General features: G+C 39.8%; 1 protein-coding gene across 2 annotated transcripts in view; it reads left to right on the top strand.

The window, feature by feature from the left end:
* The first annotated feature begins 1,417 nt into the window (after positions 1-1,417).
* kcnh3 (potassium voltage-gated channel, subfamily H (eag-related), member 3) overlaps positions 1,418-21,329 on the top strand; it is a 154,811-nt gene continuing 134,899 nt past the window's right edge. The window contains exon 1 of one of the 2 annotated variants that reach the window (XM_044131139.1): positions 1,418-1,900. In XM_044131139.1, coding sequence (XP_043987074.1) covers positions 1,825-1,900 — 76 coding nt within the window. In that variant the 5' untranslated portion in view covers positions 1,418-1,824. The remainder of the gene's footprint in view (positions 1,901-21,329) is intronic. The other variant, XM_044131140.1, reaches the window with a different exon arrangement.

The raw sequence follows: 21,329 nt of genomic DNA, 5'->3' as shown, positions 1-21,329 counted from the left end.
ACACGTGGACATAATTCTGTTAATGAATTAAAAACCTACAACGGTCACTGAAATAACTTGAAACTAACAAAAGTAATAAATAAAGACTTACTGAAAATGTACCAATGAAAATCAGACATGTGAATGTGAGTGTGTGCGTTCATGTGTGTGTATTTGTTAAGCTGTCCTATAGAGGCTTATTTACTAACCTCCTAAAGACCAATGATCCTCATGGGGATCAAAGCCCAGTCCTCATATAATGAACACCCTTGTTCAGGGTCAGAGGTCAAGTTTAGTGGTGAGATGTAAATTAGCCTTTAGTTAATGTTAGGGTTAATTATACATACTAGTAACCATTAGCTTTAGGCGGAATATGTCCATTTTATTATTATTATTATTATTATTATTATTATTATTATTATTATTATTATTATTATTATTATTATTATTATTATTATTATTATTATTTGCTGCTTGGGTATGTGATGGGTAAACATTTGAAGCACACTTTAACTGTTGGTGAATAAATAAGGGAATCAAAGCTCTTTTGTGGTTGTTAATGAACGCAACATTAAACTTTAGTCCAGTAAAGGGAAAAAAAAGAAACATAGGCAAATATAACAAAATGACTCAGGGGTGAGAGGTCAGATTGCTGTGATGCTTAGAACCTCTCACAAGTTTGAGTCAAATGAACTCGGTGAATCTCACATGCAGTCAGTTCATGTGAAAAACACTTCAGCTGTTCAGTTGTATGTGTTGTAAAAGTCTTCCCATTGGAAGACAGCAAAACTCGAATTAATGATTTTAAAGTGAAAAAATGTCGTGTTGGTAATAACGCATAAAAAAGGTTGGAAAACTGTCTAAGATAAAAGTAACCACAAGATGGCGCAATGCGACTGTTCCATGACATTTGATTCTCTTCCTGAACGCGTCCAAGCGCCAGAATTCATAATGCGGTGCTGAGGAGAGAAACAAAGGATCACCAGACTCCATCAATTTTTTACTTTTTTTTGTTGTTGTTTTTGTTTTGTTTTTTACTTAAACCTACACAGCTAGTGTTAAATTAAACGAGTTATTCCATGGAGTGTCGCTTTAAGAAATAAAACAAGACACAGCACACAGGTTGATTTCTTATGAAAATACACGTTTCGTCCTCCTTGGCTTTGTGTGAGTCTCCACTCCTCGGCCTCTCCGGAAGATTCTGGGATTCTAACGAGATTTTCCAGAGTCGGGTGTTGATCCGATCAGGAGGAAGGCTGAGCCGGCCTCCCAAAGCGAGGATCCCTTTGTTGTCTCCCACACATCCACTTTGAAAGAGGACCAGAGCTTGGCGAGACCTGAAAGGCGTCATGTGACTCTCAGTTGTGGCAAGATAACCACGCAACGAGAGAGAGAGAGAGAAAGAAAGAAAAAGAGAGACAGAGAGAGAGAGAGCTGAGGAGGAGCCTGCTGCTATAAGATGCACTCCGCGCACCATCAGCACCAAAACTTCCAGTTCGCACCATTCATCCTCATCTCTGGCGCGCGCCCGCACCGCATCCTGGCTGCTTCTGTTTGATTCCTCCCTCCTTCTCCTCTTCTTACCCCTCCTCCCCCTCCCCCGGCTTTGGAGGGTTGCACAGGTGCATCCCTGGGTTACTGCTCGCTCCCGGCTGACTTGATTATGGTCACAGCCCCCGCGGTGCCAAGGTGGAGCCGCAGCGCGTATCTCGGATCGGTGCGCTTCTCCAGGGGCTGGGATGCGCACCGGGCACCTCCCGCTTCTTGCCGAGTTTTGGGTCTGAGGAGGAGTCCAGCGGCGCCCCGGGGCGCAGAGGCAGGAGGAGCCAGTCGACCCGGAGCAGGATGCCGGTGATGAGAGGGCTGCTGGCCCCGCAGAACACCTTCCTGGACACCATAGCCACCCGCTTCGATGGCACCCGTGAGTAAAGCAGCTCCGGCTTTTTTTTTTCCCGCGATCCCTTCTTTCTTCCTCCGAAAACATCCATTTATTTGGGGAAAACACACACTTTTATTCTCCTAATTTCCATACACGCACGATTGGAATTATTTTAAGGATTAAACTTTGAAAGTTTCCATGCCAGATTTTCTCTGCAGTGTCTCAGAGGTTCGGATGCACACAGGTGGTCCAGGTGCATCCCAGAATTCAGCAGGTCACTACATATGAGTCAGTTATCAGTGTCAAGGCAAATATAGAAAATATGTATTTTCCATCGTAATGCTCTTGGCTTAAAGTTCTGCACGTTCCCTGGGATGTCAGGGAACGTAGCGGTGGGCATTTATTGCATAAATGATATCGTGATAAATTTCTTATCATGATATTAATTCATTGTTGTGGTTGATGTATAAACTCCCCAAAATCTGTCCTTGTTGTCAGGATTGCTAATGTTATTATATTTTCTCCATTGTTCAATAAATAATATATTGGAAAATACATTTACCGTGTGCAGACAAGTGATACAAATACTTTATGTAACTGCTGTTCTAAATGGGAATGTTTTGTCAAGTGCAGCATTTGTTTGTGGGGCTTGAATTACTTTGACACACAGTTACCTAAAAATCTGTGATAAATAGTTCTTATCATCACTTTTATTGTTCTCGCAACAGTACTTGAAAATATCCTCATAAAACTTGGAAGTCCCTATCGTCCACCCTTCAGGCCAGGCGTTACGGAATATATGGTGCTGCTCCTCCCCCACCTGTTGCTGTGCTCTTCTTTATAGCTGGCTGAATGAAAAACTTGGCTGCAGACTGTCTACACCAGCAAACAAACCTGCTAGTCATCCGTTCGTTATAGCCCCAGTGCGGGTCTGTGCAGATAGAAAAAGCAAAACGGTGAATTATTATACTTTTTTTTGAGTAACTATTGCAATGGTGTAAGGGAAAAAAAATCACTAAATTCTGATATCGGGCCCTCTCAGAGCATCAGTGGATTATTTCGATTACAAATGTGCTCAGAACTTTGTCAATAATCCACAAATGCTGAAAAAAAATCCCCACCTTTTGACAGTTGAGGTGTTTCCATTAAGAAACACATTTACAATTACACATGAATAAGTTTGTTCAGGCGTTAAGTCATTAAATATGCAGCACCATCATCCTGCAACTACTTCCTGTTGTCTTCTTCTTCGTGGTTTACACCAGTAGTAACATCCTATTGTTGATCATGTGAGTTGTGTGACAAAACAAATGCTTCTGGTTTTGCAAGATAAACCAATTTTGATACGGCCTTGAAGTTCCTGTACTTGCCGTGTTTCCATTAAGTGAATTTATTCCTGAAATGTGAAATTGCGCAATTTTGTGGTCAAACTGGACGCTCAGGCCGCATTTTTTTCTAATATATATAAACGTACAATCACCTACTCTCTTCACGTCCTGCTCTACCTTTTCTTCTTCTGTCAGTATTCAGTCTGCAGGCTTGTTTTCATCCGTCTGTGTCAGCCAGTCAAACCAGACAGCTTAAAGTTCACAACGTGCGGCCCACTCTGATCTTTCCTCGTTCTTCCGACCCGTAAAAGCAGTCGTTACTCCTTCTGACACACTTTTTTTTTTCACTCATGTTTATCTGTGTTGTGTGTGGCTCCAATCAAACATTTCAGGAATATTTCATGAAAACATTAACTCACATAAAAGTGTTGCCTTAAAGACGGATGAGATGATGCTGGAAACACAGAGACAGGATGTCCTTACTCTATCCTTCTTTCTTTTCGTCTTTCTTTTGTTCCTTCCTTCCCTCCCTTCCTTCCCTACTTTTTTTCCCCTCTCTTACTCTCTTCTCTCTCCTGGTGAGTGTGTCTTTGTGAGCAGACGCGATGAGCAGCCCGAGTGTGTTTGGACCCATGCTGTGTTGGTGGGCGGGCGAGAGATGCTTATATACCGCGTCCGAGGCGGCTCGTTTCTGCCTCTGTGTTAAATATTCGGGGTGAGGAAGAGTGTTGGGGGGGGCGCTGCCAGAGTCCCCTCCCCCCACCCTCCGCCTCCCCCCAAACCAGCCAACATGCGACAGCGCGTTGGAAAAGATTATTGTGAACGAGGAAGAAGCGAGAGGCAGATCCAGATCTCGCTCGGAGGATTTAGCCGAGAAGCTAAAGCAAACAAACCGGCGGCGGCGCATCTAAACGCGCTCACTCTGAAAGGCAAAGCGACTTGCTAAAGAGAGGAAAACACCCAGAAACATGCGCTTCGTTATCATCCCTCCCTGCTGTAACATGTCATATGTCAGACTATGAATGCTGCATTATTCATGGGGAGAGGTTTGTAAACATGTGCTCCTCACACTGTTCGCTGCTGACACAGAAATCGTTTAAAATGCTGACAAACCCCGTTAGGAGGAGAGCGGGGCCAATCTTCTCTGAGAGGCCCCTCCGCCAGCCGAGGTGTGATAATTACACATCTCCAGTCGAACATGCGCAGTCTTGGTAATTAACTGGAGAGAATGTCAAGAAGGGGGTTTGAAATGAGAGGGTGTGGGGCCGGGACAGGAGAAGGTGGTAGATGGGAGGAATTATTGCTAATGTTGCAGATAAAATTCATTTCTGGTCCATCAGTATCAAAAGATGCTTTTCCGTCTTTTTAAAGGTGAAGTGTTCTGTAAAATCAATCTTTTTTAAGTTTTAGATCATGTTATCATATTATTCCCTCATCAAAAATATATCTGGAATGTTGCTTTTGCATGCTTAACGAATCATTTAGCCTCCCATGAAAGTTGATGCTCTCATCAAGCACCAAGCCTTTCCCACTGAGTTCCTTCAGACTAGCCAGCAAACCCTTGATGGAGCTCACAGGCTACACTTCTCATTGAAACGCTGGTAAAAATGTTGTTAAAGGGTTAATTAACAGAGGAGTACTGTTCTGATGGCTTCCTGAAAGGAGTTTCAGAAAGAGCTGGGTTCTCTTAAAGAGACAGAGGCCCAATTTCAAGGAGTTAATTGACAGAGCAAATTTTCTTTTAAGTCAAATTTATTATATGCAGCATTTTTATAACAACTAAAGCTAACACGGTTACTGTATTGTGCTATAAAATGTCTCTAAGTGCCAGGAAAACACATGATACTGCCTCTTTAACAACACTGAGGGATTAGCTCCTTGTTAAATCACACACTCTGGTGAGAATGGGTGAGAGGGCCCGTTATCTGCCGGCCTGTGGAAGTGATGGAAGCTTTGTGTCCCAGGTATAGTAGTGTGTGTCTGTCTGTGTGTTTTCTGAGAAGGGTTCTTTTTATTTTGTTTGCGATTTGAATCAGATGGGAACCCTGATTAATCTAAAAAGCCATTCATCTCTGCCACGGACCTGGCTGAAAGCGTTTCATTTGCCGTGGTTTCAGGAGCGTCAGCAGCTTTGTCTGTCTGCGCCGCCGCTTTTAGATGACTGCATATAAAGCCTGGGGGATTGCTCAAGTGTTCCCCTCAGAAATATCTCCAAATCCTCAAGTCTAAAGCAAAAGAAGCAGAGCAGGTCAAGTGAAATCTAAGAACAGTTTCTTTCAACTCTAATCTGTTGCTTTACAAGGAAAAGAAAAACATTAAAAGGATGGTGTCTTGCAAATACAGCAACATGGAAGTTTAGCATCTTGCTAACTTCTCTCAAAATAGATTTTGTCACATCACAAACTGTGATTTCAGCATATTATCGAAAGTGTATGCAATTTTAACCCTAAGTTAAGGAGTGATCCGTCTGCCACAAACAAAGTGCTCATGTAAGACATAGTTGTGCTAAAGACTTGACAGTAATTTGATACTTTTTGTTGGTCTGTCACATATTTCTAATAAAATACATAAAGATTTTATAAGTTTGGACACACAATTGTGTCCAAACCTTTGGTCTGTACTGTATGTCAACACTTATTTGAACTGAAAAAAAGTTGCAATTAGTTTTTCTTGACTATTTATCCACAGAAGTTTGAGATCAGATTCCGTTTCAATCTAAACCCTGTTGGTTTATATCATTTTTCACTGTTCTTTTACAATTTGCATGGTATATCAAGCAAATATATTTTTCCAAAACTTTTTTTAAGCAGTAAATAATTTCTCTAAACAAAGACAAAACGGTTACTAGAATAAAATAATATAATATGGATACCAATATCAACAGCAGCTCAATACCAGCATGATAAGATTTATATTTTAGTTTCAGATTCCCTCTTGAGATTTTATTTTATTTTTGTAATGTAGTCTCTCAAATCTACCTCACAAGAAATTTTGTTTCGATTTTCTTTCACAATTAATTTAGAAAAAAAGGCCAAAAATCATGTTAATATTGTTATTAATAAGAATTTTGTAGGCACCAATAAACTCCAAATTCTACTCCAGGTTTGAGCAAATTAATTTAAAGGAGAAACCACAAAAATACTTAAAGGTCAAAATTCAAGTACAATATATCATACTTGAATTAAAAGTATCAGTATCAGTATCAATATTGCTAATACTGGCTCTGTATTCACTTTGTATCAGATTGATGCCAAAACATGCTACATTGAACACCTACAGCTACATTAGTGATTAGCACAGTTAGCAATACTGACTGTATGCATCAGTCTGTATGTCTATTCGATGGGTTTCCGCTTCCTCTAGTTAAGTGTTTTGATCTTTAAAAACTTTTTACTGATGGTAAAATAACCAAATTCATGTCTTCTTTACTTACTGAAAACCTTCATACTAATAATGTCAGGACAGAGATGTTTATGATGCGTTCACCGATAGAAACATACGGACTGGATTTGTGGTTTCAAGCATAAAGTTATCTGATCTTGGCCACAGAGTTTGTAGTTTCTAATTATCTTCAGTTAGTTCTTAAGAAACAGATTGCCATGTTGTCTGGATAATTACTCAGGTGCTTCTTTGCACAAATTCCTGTCCCATCTGACAATGTGATCTTTCAGAATTCAAATGATTTATTCATCGACTTTACAAATAACAAAGACAGTTCTGATGATGATCTTATCAATGGATCCTATAAGATTCAGCTTTCCCCTGACAGTGGAGCTTTGTGACTAAAATATATCCTGTACTCACGCTAAGTAGCAAGTTTTCTCATTTATCATTTTACCCTATGGAGGTCTTGGGGGTCAAAGTCTTCTGACAATGAAAGAACTTTAGTGCATGCACACACACATGCCTACACACACCGACACATAGACTTTGATTTGGGGTGAAGTGCTGTATCACAGTGCAGTCAGACATCACAGCTTCTGAATCATACAGTTGGAGGAAGGTTATTATTTATAGCCCCCTCTCCTGGTGTCTCCAACACCTCTCTGAGCAGCATGCAAAAGAGAGTACACCTTGTATGGTGAGAAAAAAAAACAAACTTGAGAAGTGGCAAAATATTTTGTGCGTTTCAGGTTTTTAAAATGTTCAAATGAGAGGATTTATAGAGCTGAAAGGGCCAGTGTTATGTTTTGAGCTTTATATCATGTCAAAAACATACCTGGGGTGTTGCTTTCATTAATTGCCCATGGCAACCAACCAAAAGGCTTTGTGGAACCAAATGCTGCCTTCGAGGACAAAGTTTCTCCTTGGAAAGAAACTTCCGAGGAGAAGTTTCTCCTCAGAAACTTCTGAGCTTCCGCCTCACAGCGCAGCCCTCCCCTGTAACTCCTCCACTCTGCTCCTTCAGACTAGCAGCAGCAACTAGCAAACTGCAAACTGAGCATCTGCTGAGCTCAATATGCAAAATACCTTTCAACGTGAAAACGTTGTCAAAGTATCAATAGAGGAGCCATGCTGCAATAACTTCCTGTAGGTAGCGTTTCAGAAACAGCAGGAGGTTTTAAGAGACAGAAGTCCAATTTCAAGGCGTTAAATTACAAAGTCAAATTTATTTTAAAACCTGTTCAGCTGCCTAATTTGATGGCAATAGCATTTGTTCCAAGAGACTCTATGGAACAAAGGTTATATTTATGTTTGTTTTTTTATAACAACTGAAGGTGACAAAGCTACTTGATTGTGCTATAAAATGACATAATCAAGTAACTGCGATTATAACGTAGTTACTTGTCTGTTGAGCATTTAATGAAAAACATATAATCCTCAAAAGAAACAAATAACCAAATCTCGGAGCAAAGGGCCAGTGAGAACACGGAAACATCGACCTCACAGTAGAGCGATCAGTGACTGTTTGGGGCTGCACAGTGAAAACGGTGTCTGTGTGGCACTGTGAGTCAATCGGCCCTATTAATTGAGCTGGCCTTGGCCTGGTCCTAATCAGGTTAGGGCCTGAGCCTGCTCATCACATGGACATGTTGGGCAGGCGCTCCCGGAGCTCTACCAACACCCTCTCTTTATTCAACCTTTCATTTTCATCCTGGAGAAGAGATAAGACAGGACCAGGGAAGGACTCGCATGAGCTTTCCCAGTCGAACGAAAGAGCTGGCAAACAAATAAAATGATCAAAACAAACACATTGTCAGATTAATGAGGTATTTGTTGTATTTAAAAGCATAAAATCAGTTCACTAAAGACAGAAAGCTTCAGTTTCCAATAGAAAAATCCCCTCTGGGCTTTACTGATGGGAAGCAATTATTAATGTAATTATTAGAACTTGAGACTTCACAATATTTCCTGCGGTATGTAACACACACACACACACCCACACACACGCACACACACACACACACATATATATATATATATATATATATATATATATATATATATATAGAGAGAGAGAGAGAGAGAGAGAGAGAGAGAGAGATATAATTTATTTATTTCTTTACATATTTGTTAAAACTGTCACTGTATCATAACAACACAAAATAAGACAGATAATATGTGAAAAAGTTACATGTTATCTGCATGGCTGCGGCAAAAGGTGGTGAGAACCGCCTCTGCCCAGACTGGCTAATTGTTAGCTGTTGACAGGTAGCATTATCTTCTTAAAAATACCTTTTCACAAATCTTTTATCTGAGCTCTGTTTGAGCGTCTCTGGTTTCAAACCTGCGATACTTTGAAAAGAAGAGCTTTAGCTGGATAGATTTAACTGAATGCAGTTTGTGAATGATCACATCTCTAATCCTGACGTAAAACACAAAACGAGCAACTCTAATGCTCTTTTGTCGTTATGGCTAACTCGCAGAGGGAAAACCGCAACATGTTCACTGGTAAAACATAAGCTTAATATTTCTTCAGTGATTACAGATACTTGAAACAATTATTCCTGGGAAAAAAAGAAATCAACAAGTAAAAATTAGACTTTGCCAAAAATCTGCTTGAAATCCTGTTTCATTATATGACGTACCATCTCATGTCCCCCCAGGAAGGTTTCTATTTTATTACAAGAGATGCTCTTACTGTAAAGACTTCATTTTGATCACGTTACTTTGCTTCAAAACCCTTTCAGAGCTTGTTGTGTTTCATTATGTCTCCTTCTGAGAGCTGCGAAGAGTCAAATCATCTGACTTCCCTTCCTTCTCCTCTCATCACCCCTCCCTTGTGTTCATTACTTGCCACCCACCCTGTTTGTGTGTGCGTGCGTGCGTGTGTGTGTGTGTGTACCTGTGTGTACACAATAAGTGAGAAAATGAGTGTGAATGGGTGTTGGGAGGACAGTTGTGCCTGTGTGGTGAATCTGCGCAGGTCTGCGCCGTGTGTGTTTGACAACAGAGCTGCTTGGTGAGGCATTATTGTGCCTCAGGTGTGTGTTGCCCCTGTGGCGCTTTGTGCTTAAACCCCCTCGCCACCCCAGCCCTCGGCTTCCAGTCCTGTAGGAGCAGATGTAATGACAGGCAGAGTAATGGATGAGTCGACTGTCTGTCTCTCCACTAGCGCCGCTCATTATGCTTTACACCGAAGAAAACAACGGAGATTTATAGGTCTATGAAAATGTTATGCTAATGAGTAGCATCACGGTTGCTGTCCTAAGGAAATCTCAGCTCAGTGTAGTCAAAGTTCTTGACTATGTCTAAATTCTGCACTGCAAAAACAAAATCTCACCAAGGATCTTCTTGTTCTGGTTTCTACAGGAAATACCTTAGCACACTCTGAGTAAGGCAAAACTAACTCACAAGAAACTTTTCAGCAAGACATGGGAGTCGATAAGAAGCCAATAATTCCTTCATATTGATGAAAAAGTACTAGTTCCACTTATAACATGACATTTTCCTCATGTTACAAGTGAAAAAATGTGCCAGTGTAACTAATGATTGACTAAAATCAACTTGTTGAAAAGGTACTTGTAAGTTAGAATTTTGATTTATTTGCAGTGTACTTAGATGTTTGTGCTAGAAACCAGACCAACAATACTTGGTAAGATTTTATGTTTTTTGCAGTGTAAAGATCCACAGATCAGAATTTTTTTGGGCTTTGATTTCAGTAAGGCTGTCACCTGCCTGTACTGATTTTGGCACTTTCCAGTTTTTGTTAAAAAAGAACTTTAAGAACAGCTTTCAATCACCCTTCCTATCTCAAATGGACATTTGTTTTATCTTGGGAGCAGAGGCAATATCACTTCACATTTTCGGGAAAGCAGTTACCGTGAAAAACAGAAAATAATTAGAGTTGACATTTCAAACCGGCTTTAGCTTGTTGTAGTAGCGATTAGTGAAGTTAATGTGAGGCTAGCATTGCAAACACAATGGCTTTGTGTGTGTGTGTGTGTGTGTGTGTGTGTGTGGGTACGTGTGTGTGTGTGTGTGGGTGTGTGTGTGTGTGTGTGTGTGTGTGTGGTTTCAACACACTGCTAACAGTTCCAAATCCAGAATGGATTTTGGAACTGTTAGCAGAATGATGAAAACGGCTCAAAACGAGGGGCTAATTCACCAAACAAAGCACTCTCCTCCAGTTTGGCAGCTGTTCTTCTCCCTCTCTTTGGTTTATTCCTGCACTGGATTCATGAAGCAGTTTACAGTAAACAGGTGTAGGAGGAATCCTGCCTAGTGAGTGAGTAGATGGGAGCAACTTGAACCTCTTTTTTTAATGTTTAACTATCAAATTGTTGATTGATTTGGTGTTTAAATCTCTTCACATTTTTCTACATTGTTTCACTGGATATTTTTTTTCTTATTTCATGTATTTGCCACCAATAGCCTATTAAAAGAAGTAAGAACATCACACACCATTTCCTTTTAACAACATAAATCAACTATTTTCATTTATCTACCACAAGAGAGGGAATTGTATTTTGTAAAAAGTGAAAGTTCCCTGAGGGGTGATTTTAAAAAGTATCCAGAAGATCTGAATATTAAATCTAAGATATGTTATTGGTTTATGAGTGGAAACAGCTAAAGCCACTGACCAAACAGAATGATAATGAACAGATGGGCCTCTTATGTGAATGTGTTTTAATTGACCGTACTGATGGCTGCCTCTCTGACTCTGGCATCATCTTTTGTGCTGTTCCAGTTAAAACATGGGAAAATAATTTTAATTACATTTGGACCCAAAAATTCATAGCCTGCAAGTCAAAATATGACTTCTGTTGTTATGACTGGACAAAATGACCAGAAAGGAGGAACAAGTGATATTTGGAGACAAATGGATGGAGAAAGAAAGGAGTGATGTGGAATATGTGGATATAATGGTGATTTTAATTAAAATGTAAAATGACACAGAGAGAAAGAAAGCACAGAAAACGCTAGCAGTATGCAAAGGGACAGCTCATATTAATTCAGTGTAGTTACAGCATCAGCACATAAAAACTGAGATCAACTGAAGTCAATAAGAAGGACTGATATGCACAAAATCATTGTCTTCTTGTGTTACCAATGGTTACCTCCAAAGGAATGTCATCACTGCTGATGATGACTTGATGGAACATTTTTAAGAATTATCTTTCTAAGTAAAATGTTCAATTGCTGGAAACAAGAATTATGTGAAGAGCAGTGACAGCATGTGGGGATGTGAGTGGATACGACTGCCTTCACTGTAGAAGTCATAGAGTTTACCTGCAAACTCTGAGTTTTAATTTTGTACTGTTTTCGGGCTCTTTTGTCTCACCGTTAGCCGTCCACCGCATGTCGGCAGTAAAACAGAGACGTCCCGGCAACATCCAGTAGAAAGGACAATAACCTGGCTGGGCATCCAGGCAGCGCTGCAGGCGTTTCTTCTGTAATGGAACGGAAACAAATGTCAAAATCTCAAGCTGCATTTTCCCACCTGGTTTGAGCCGTTCAGTTTTGAGCTCAGCAACGTCTAACGGGTCCAAGTTCTTCACTTCCGCTTATCAGACACACGGAATGAGTCGTGGCGAGGCAGAGAGAACGAACGACTTCCAAGCGAAAGACGGGTGAACAACGCAGACAGGTAGAGCCGCAGACAGAGCCAGAAATAGTCACCGGGCCAGGTGGTCACCGAGGATGTCACCGTGTGCGTAAGAAACGAGAGACGCAAAGGACAGAAAAAGCTAAGTGTGCAGGAGGAAGAGGGCCGAGGCTGGGACCGTAATAGCAGTAAATGAAAGTGATGAAGCCAAAGTGACAGGAGGTACATTCAGACGGCTCTGGAGTAATGCACTCAAATAGGAAGCAGATGAATCCAGGCTCCAGCTCTATTAGACCCCAGACTCTCTGTCAGACACACACATAACAACAACTAGAGGAAGGAGCTTCTGAATGCTTCCTCAAATGTCACTTCACTCATTGCCTCATTTACCTGAATTCTTACTCAGTTAAGCTTGTGTTAAATTGTATCGTCTAGTAAATGTGCAAGCAAGCATGTTTTATGATGCTGCACACTCAGGTTATCTTTAAATGCTTTTTTGTGAAATATAATATACTTTCACACAATTTACTGACCCTGGAGGAGCCAACATGTTTCTTTCTATTGTGTTATTGTTGTAAAAATGACTTTGGTCAAGTCAGGAGATTTATAAAGAAATACATGACCGTTGACTTGGAATAGCAGTATTTAATTCACAAGATAAGACAGCAGTATGCTGCCAGCCTCTTATGAAGAGTACAGGTTCAGGTGAGTTCACACCAGTCCGGTTCAGTTCGCTTTAATCCAAATCCTGGCAGTTTGTCTAGAAAATCCGGTTCGTTTGAGGAGGATTCTGGTCCACCTACAAACCGATCGATCCATTCGGTTAAAGTGAACTCTGGAGCGGTTCAAATGCTTATGTGAATGCCAAGTTAATCGGAGAGTGCTCCTAAATCAGCAAGCAGACTACAGCACAGGGCATTCTGGTTAAATACAACCAAAACAAACATGGATGTCTAGTACTAGCGGGAGAAATGGCTTCTTTTTTGTTTTCATTTTTTACCTCAATGACCATGTTGGTCCATCAAAATGAGTTTCTCCTGTGAAACAAGTAATGTTGCAATGAAAAGATTAAGTTTTAAGCAATTTTGAGTTCATTTGGACAAGGTGAGATTTTAACAATATCTCATTGTTATTGAGTTATTGATTTGTGTTTGGAACCTCAAAGTACACTAAAGTGAGCCTGGCACATTACATTATTCATACTGAGATACATCTAAAAAAAATTAATAAAATGTATCAGTTACAGACAACCACATGAATAACAGTGTTATTCATAACATTCTTAATAATTTTTGTATATTGTTTGCGTTACATTATGCTAAAGCTGCACTCAAAAATAAAATCAGATTATCAGAAAACATTAATAAGTAATAACACACTCTTGGTTTTATTGTGAAGCGTGTCTACAGTCGTATCTTGGAACATTTCTTTTCTAAATGAACATGGAGCCGCCTCTCCATTCAGCACCACGGACAGCAGACAGGTTCAGATTAAACTAACAGAGCTCATGGTCACTGCCAGACCTCGGCACGTTTCATCTGGATGAACGTTTTGATATCTGTAATAACTAAGGAAACCTAGTGGGTTCACGATTAGAAGGAAATCAGCACATCACATTTAAACAATGAGTCTTATTCAGCTACACTTTAGTTTTTAGATCTGATCAGTTACAAATAACTAAACACTTTAGTTTATCTCTTTTGTAGAGATAAACTAAAGCAGAAATGAACTATGTTCATGTTTTTAAAAGTTGCCTGTGGTACAGATTTTGCTATAGAGATTTATATTAAGACTATATTGACAGTTTCTGATTATTTACTACATTATACCATTTCCACATTTTACAGTAGAAGGAAAGTTTTGTTTCTTTATGACCTTTAAGTTAAATTAGCTGTAAAAATCTCTGCAGAAAAGCAGCTGGTGAAATCATTTTTATGTCTCAACAGAGTCACCTTGAAGCAACACAAGAATCGATGACTAACTGCCTCCATTCATATTAAATATGTTACATATGTTCCTGGTAACCAGAGCTGAATAATGAATGGTTGTTTCAAAATGCAAAATTCAATCACCTTAGCCTTCCATAGAGGGGTAAAAAGAAACAAAATTGACTTTCACATATATAACGTACATATTAACAATTATTTATCGATAATAAATTTACCAGTCATTCTATACTTTTAATTTCAACCAATCAGACTGCAGCTCCTGCCACCACACTGCCTTTGAGAGAGCTGGGTTTGAGGCGGGCCTCAAGATGGCCGCCTCAAATGTGACACAGAAAGAACGGTCACATTCACTCACTCTAGGACCGAAAAAAGAGAATGATTAGAGAGAAATCGAGTTCTTCTTAATGGTGCCTTGAGCAATATCAGATTGATACATGACATAAGGAAGCTGAAATCAAACGTACAACCTTACAATTGCAAGGCTGACACTGAGTCAGTCACCCAAACGCTGACTCTAACATTAACCTTTCAACTGAGCCTCACTTTGACAGGAAATTTGAAATATCCCTCCAGGTTCCTCAAAGAAATAGTTTGCATTGTGTTGTTTGCAGCAAACAGCTTCTGGTTAACATTTGTATTCCTTCCTGGTGTCATCCCGCTCTACCCCGCTTCTTGTCTCAGGCTCATAAGTAACACTCAACCACAGTGTTCTTGTGTGTCGGCGCTTCCTCTTACAGACGCCTTCACTCTCACAACCAGAGGTCGGTGTTGTCAGGTTGTCAATAAGCCAGGTCACTCCACAGGGCATTCCCTCTGCTTTTTTTTTTTTTTTTTAAATTGGCTTCTCACATTGCAGTCCAAGCTGGGTGATGTTTCTTACAGGAGAAGTGAAAGGGCCGGATCCGCCTCATCTAGCTGAGAGTTTGGCTCAGTACAGCAACTGAAATCTCAGGTTTCCATCAAACTGCTGCGAGTTCAAAAGGAGGTGTGAAAGGTGCTTGTTTGCTTTCTTAGGTGGGTCAATACCAGGCTCAGCAAGGCTTTCAAAAACAATTGCGATTCACTGCACCTAAAACTAAAGATGCAGAGATTACACCTTTCAGGTAATGGGAGCATGCAGGATGACTCCCCCTGCAGGAAGCTTGTACTGACTCTGGATAAGGATACAGCTGATCCACATTCATACATCTATGTGGAAATGTAGTAGAACTCTGGTTTTTGAGATGGTACTTCATTATGGATACTAATTTAAAATCGACAAAACATTGTTTTGTCAATTTTAAGGTGGATTTTACTGTACATAAAATCCACCTAGCCTCCAAGTTCAGTTTTGCGAACTTCTGAATTCTGAGATCAATGTCAGAATTTATTTATTTTTTCCCCCCAATGACCCTGATCCTTTTCTGTGCGGTAGAACTTGTTAACCTTTCATTTTATCCTGCTGTCTATTCATCCAGTCCAGCTCCAGTCTGGTGCATTGGCTGCTTTGAAGTCGGAGCCAAACGGTGTGTGGCTTCTCTGTGACCTGAACTGATTAGCAAACTGACTCATATTTTGACCTGATGAGGAGGAAAACATAAAACAAAATGAAACAAAAATAAAAATAAAATAACATAATAAAAAAAAAAAACCATTAAAATACAAATAAATTTCAACTCTGGCCGTCTGGACCAAAGAGTGAGGCCCCAGATGGAGAGTGTATCTTCTAACAGTATCCTCTGGTGTCTGAGACCAGCAGGGGGAAAAAATAAGAGCCTGGAAGCTAACATAATGTGAAACAAACATACAGACAAAGAGTTCAGCTATAACCACAGGAAGCTGCTTACAGATGAAAATATCTGTGTGAACAGGAATGAAAAGAGGACGTAAAGTCAAAAGGAACAGGAAAGGAAGAATTATCTGAAGGGATCAGAATCTAGAAAAAATAAAAATAGCAAGAGGAATAAACTTTATTGTACCACAGCAGACAAATTCATGAACAACAGCAGCTTTGAGACATGCATATGTACAAGAGATCAGAATATCTGAAAAACAAGATTAACAATATCAATAGTAGTATACTGCAGAACCATAAAACATACTAGGCAGTTATCAATCCATGTTTAGGTTTCATGGTGTCAAGTCAAAACACAAATCCTTAATATCTCAGGGTTATGATAAAATGATTAACTTTACCCAGTTTTTGTACAAAGTATTTCTGGCTTTTTCATACAGTGTTCCTTATTGCAAACACCTCACACTGGAGCAAAACAACAATTCTTGCCTTCATTCTTTCATGCATGTTTAAAAAAAAAAATCCTTGAATTTCTCATGACAACCATTCATATCTTGAGTGGACCAAGCCCCGCCCTGGAGGCGCAGCTCCTCCTTTGAGCTGAAGTTTCAAAGCTTCCAAGCTTCTGCCACACTGACCAGCCCTCCAACTCCCACACTCAGCTCCTTCAGACTAGCCAGCAGCAACTAGCAAACACCTGCAGGAACTGCGCATTCGATGAACTCATTATCCAAACTACTTCTCAGTGAAACGCCGGTAAAACATTCTTAAAGGGTTAATAGAGGAGCCATGTTGTGATGACTTCCTGAAGGCGGAGTTTCAGAAACAGGAGGAATTTCTTAAAGCGACAGAGGCCCAATTTCAAGGTGTTAAACTATGAAATCACCTTTCTTTTAAGTTATACTTTATATACAGCATTTTTATAGCAATTGAAGGTAACCATTTCTTGATTGTACTATAAATACCTGGAAAATACATAACACTGCCTCTTTAAATGTGACATTACTGTAGGGTCAATTATTGCATGTCATTTTGAAGTCTGAGTAGAAGTGACGTCAAGTAGAGTTCAGAGCAAACAATCATTTGGCTTCCTTCAGACAAACTCCTGTGTTGTCCTGTTTTATTGAAGATGATTGTCTTATTTGTCTGAATTCATGATTCCGAGTTGAGATGTGGAACATGTTTTTTATATCGCCTCACTCCAAAAGATTTATCCAACAATAGAACTAAGAAAACATTCGTCTGAACTCTGGGAAATGACTTCCCATTGAGTCCAGCGACGGTACGAAGGAAGGCAGCTCCTTAATGCAGGAGGAAATGCGGAGTTGAAGTCGCTTTAGTTTTGGGCGAGGATAGAGATTGCCACATATGGCTGGTGAGTGGAGTAAAGACAGCGCCTGGCAGCTGGACTCGTTTCAGTCAGTCGGTCAAACCGACGAGTTGTCAGAGCCAAGTGACCCAAACACGGCTTGGCAGTCAGAGCCTGGGGACTGTCACTCTTTGCTCTCGCTCTGCTCTCAGGTCGATACATGGAAGCAAAAGGTGCTGCTGTCAGGGTGGCACGCTTTCATCCCATTGAGTGCACATTGTAAAAGTTGTCTTTTATTTTACTGTCCTGGTGTTCATGTGCAGTTGTTTGTTTGTGGATTGGAGGATGAGTACTATATTGGACCATTAGCCCCTCTACTGCTCTCCAGTTTGTCGTCTCTTCCTGCTTTGGTGTAATTGCAGCAAATATTGACTTTGCAAAAGGCGGCAGAGCTTTCTCTCATTTTCAGCATCAAAAGGCCAGTGACTTACCACGCTCCAATAAAGAAAAACAATTATATTTTCCATGGACAGAGCTCGGAGAGAAGCAGCTGGTCAGAGGTAGGAGAAAGAAAAAAAAAATACTCGATGCACCTGCTACTGGACAAGTTTGATTGGCTATTTAAGAAGCCGGAGACATCAGGTCTGGTTTCTATTTGAAGAGGATGTATGGCTCAAGTGATGGTGTTTCCATACACTGAATGAAAGACCATGACCTTTTCTGTTCAATGTCTGGAAATAAAGCAGACTAAAGTTTTCTGTTTTATGTCGGTAGGATTTTAAGAAATTATTTCTTTGTCTGAAATGTTAGAATAAACAGAGAGAGATTTTTTTAGAGAAAAATTTACTCCTCCTCTCAAGAATTTTATACCATATAAAATAATTGTCTGCTTTGAAAAAGTTATCTTTTTCTTTTTAATACTTTTAATATTTATAGGCTTTCTGTTCCTTGAACGAGACCTAACACGTTTTTTTTTTCTTAATTGCCTGAATTTTCTTTTCTTATCAGACATTTTGTGGTCAATTTGCTGAAATGGTTGCAGTTGTTTCTCTCTTATCTTATGGAAGCATAGAAAAGCAGAAAAGAAGAAGCCCAGATTCTCTGAGGGCAAATGCTGCTGATCAAATACTCTTAATCCTTCCACTTTGTCGGAGCTCTGATAAGCTGCCAACCTCGAGCATGAGACACGCTTTATCCCTGCGGAAAATGTAAATTTATGTATTCCTGCATTCGCAGAGCAGAATGAGCCCAAACCTGAGGAGGTGTTTAGTTTATTCTCCCTCCTCGGTCCACGTGGCCTGTCAGCTGCAGGCGGAGGAAGCGATGACTGACTGCTGCTTCAGATCCACACCACCCTAGTAATTCACATTACGCGTGAATCCGGCCTCGTCAGGGCGCCGCTTGTGTGTGCGTGTGTGTGTGTGTCTTGTCGTGCATTACATCTTCAAGCTTCAAGCTGTTTGCATTATTACCACCTATCTTAATATAGCCTGCAAGAGTCGTAAGATTATGCAATTATGGCAGTGTGTCAAACTGATGAGAGGGAACCGTGCGTGAATGTGCCTCAGGCACTCTTCGGTCAATTTGATTAGAGCTTAATAATTATTAAACAATCAAACCGACTGTTTGGGTGGGGCAGGTAATGTTCTTTCCTTGTTGCAGAAGAAAACATTAAAGAACAAACAAAGAAATTAGCTGAGTTCGTTTGTGTCAGACAGTCTTTAATGGCTTCAGGGTTAATTATAGTTGCTTTTTTTCTTTTATTTTTTTTACTTCCAGCTTTTAATCTTAGAAACCGCTGTGGTCAAGTTAAATCCATTTCTAAGTCATATTTAAAACGGAAAAGTTGACGTCAAATCACAATGACATCACAGAAGAAAAAAAAAAGACTAAATGAGCAAACATTTAGTCTGGTTTGAAAGCCGGTGAGTAAAGCTGGTTTGTTGGTGGGTTTTTTAAGGTGGCGAGTAATGTGCAGAAGAAATGTGTTTTAACCTGAACCTGGAAACAAGATGGAACTGTTGTTCACCAAACATCAGGGATCAAACGGGGGTTTGAAGAGTGAAAGTTTAAATGAGATCAAAGTGAGATTCATACCGATGAGGATCATGTTTGATCCTCATTTAATTCTTGGCATTTCATGTCTTCCTTTATATCTTCCCCACACTTGAAAGGCTTTGAAAGGAGTCCTGGTTTTACATGTCAGTGTTAGGTGGACCTGTGTGTCGTTACCAAGACAGGGAAATGAGACGTCACATTTTTCCAGTGACTGAACTCAAAGGGAGCTCACATATACAGCAGAAAGAAAAGGTCCAAGAATGGGCCCCTGAGAGACACCATGAGACAGATGAGCTGTAGAGGTTGAAGTGAAACTAGACCTTCATTAAAGTTCTGTCACTTAAATAAGACTCAAATGATTTCAGTGGGGTTCCTTTAATTGCTAAAGATGTGCTCTTTGAAGATTTTGTTGCATTTTTCTCAATTAATACACATTTTGTTGCTTGTTTTAACTTTCTAAGAAAAGACAGTGAAATGAGGAAAGGTCTAACACAATTGTCCTCCTCTCCAGGAACATTACATGGTAGTTAATGGCTTTTCTAAAGATAGTTGCAGCTCAGAAACGTGTCCAACAGAGAGGCCTGTCCAGATGGAACTGTTGCTGTTGCCTAAATCTGTTTTATTGTTCAGGGCCAAACAATGAAAATGTCGTCTTTCTGTTTCTCCTTCTTAGTGCATTTATTATTATTATTAAACTTCAACTAGTGCAGGTTCTAGTGAGAGAACCCATCAGCTGCTCCTGCCTGTTGGTTAGTCACAGGATAATGTATTTATGTTTTCATCTGTACATTAGCAATGCTACTGCACAATAATGCAACAGCTGACCCGATCAGAACCAGCACATAGGCAGCAGTACTTCAGGCAAATCATTGTTTTTAAAAACTTCCTGTTAAGCCATTCAGATTGGCATTTATACCATCTTTAATAACAACAATAACTTTGTTTCCATTGACCCTTTAATTGCACAGTTTCAGATTTGGGAAAGAAATTAGGTTAATGGAAACACATAAATTTCGAAGACAAAAAAAATAAAAACATTCTTTGATTAAAAAACACACACATAAAAACCCCACTTTACTCGCACAAGGTGGATTTTTTTGGCTGTATTGAAACTAATTTATTTTGCGAAACTGCAATGGAAACACATTTTCCGCATCATGTGAGTCACATGATCAACACCTACATGTTACTACTGGCGGAAACCACAAAGAAGAAGATGACAGGAAGTAGTTGGAGGATGATGATGCGGCATGTTTCTTCATGATTTATCACATGAACAAACTTATTCATGTGTGATTTTAATTGTGTTTCTTAAAAAAAATGAAACATCACAATTGCAAAATTGTGGGGCGGGGGTTGACGTTAGCATAATATTGACCAAGTCTTGCGTACATTTACAATGTAAGATGCAGCTATTGAGACATGAAGCAGATGTTTTGTTTGGACTAGACACCTGTTGAGGTCAGTCTTTCTTATCTTTTTCCCATCCATGTATGTTGGCATATACAAACTTAGTTGTTCATAATAAACCATCCTGTGACTATGAAGCAAAATGGTTTCCATGCTCACCATACTACTGAGACTGTCCTTCCAAATGTTCACTGACATCTGCATAAATTCAGACTGTGGAAGAACCACAGTGCTGGTCCAGTTGGAACTCACTGCAGCATTTGATTCTGCTGACCTGAATATTCTGATTAGTCTAATCTGAAGAGATGGTTGGAGTTCCTGGTAAAGTGTTTGCCTTGTTCGAGTCTTATCTAAAGATCAGGGACTTCTTTGTTGCCAATAGGTTGTGCCTGAATCATGAAACTCATTAAAACATAATGAATGTTCTGTGCCCAACAAAAATAAAAAAATAAAAAATCTGTTAAATCCAGAATCCAGAATAATATATACAATAAAATATTCATTCTTTATAATTACCTTTCTAGCAAAAAATCTTTGTAAGAAGCCTCACACAGTGAACACATTAAAACATGTTAGAGCTGCATCATGAAAAAAACCTAAACAACCATCTGGTGCCAGTCGTAGCAGAAGAGCAGCAGGAACCACGATGGAATG

The sequence above is a fragment of the Gambusia affinis genome, linkage group LG11 (assembly GCF_019740435.1).
Source record: "Gambusia affinis linkage group LG11, SWU_Gaff_1.0, whole genome shotgun sequence".
Classification (NCBI taxonomy): Eukaryota; Metazoa; Chordata; class Actinopteri; order Cyprinodontiformes; family Poeciliidae; genus Gambusia; species Gambusia affinis.
The sequence above is the reverse complement of the archived record's forward strand: the minus strand, read 5'-3'. Positions and strand labels throughout refer to the sequence as shown.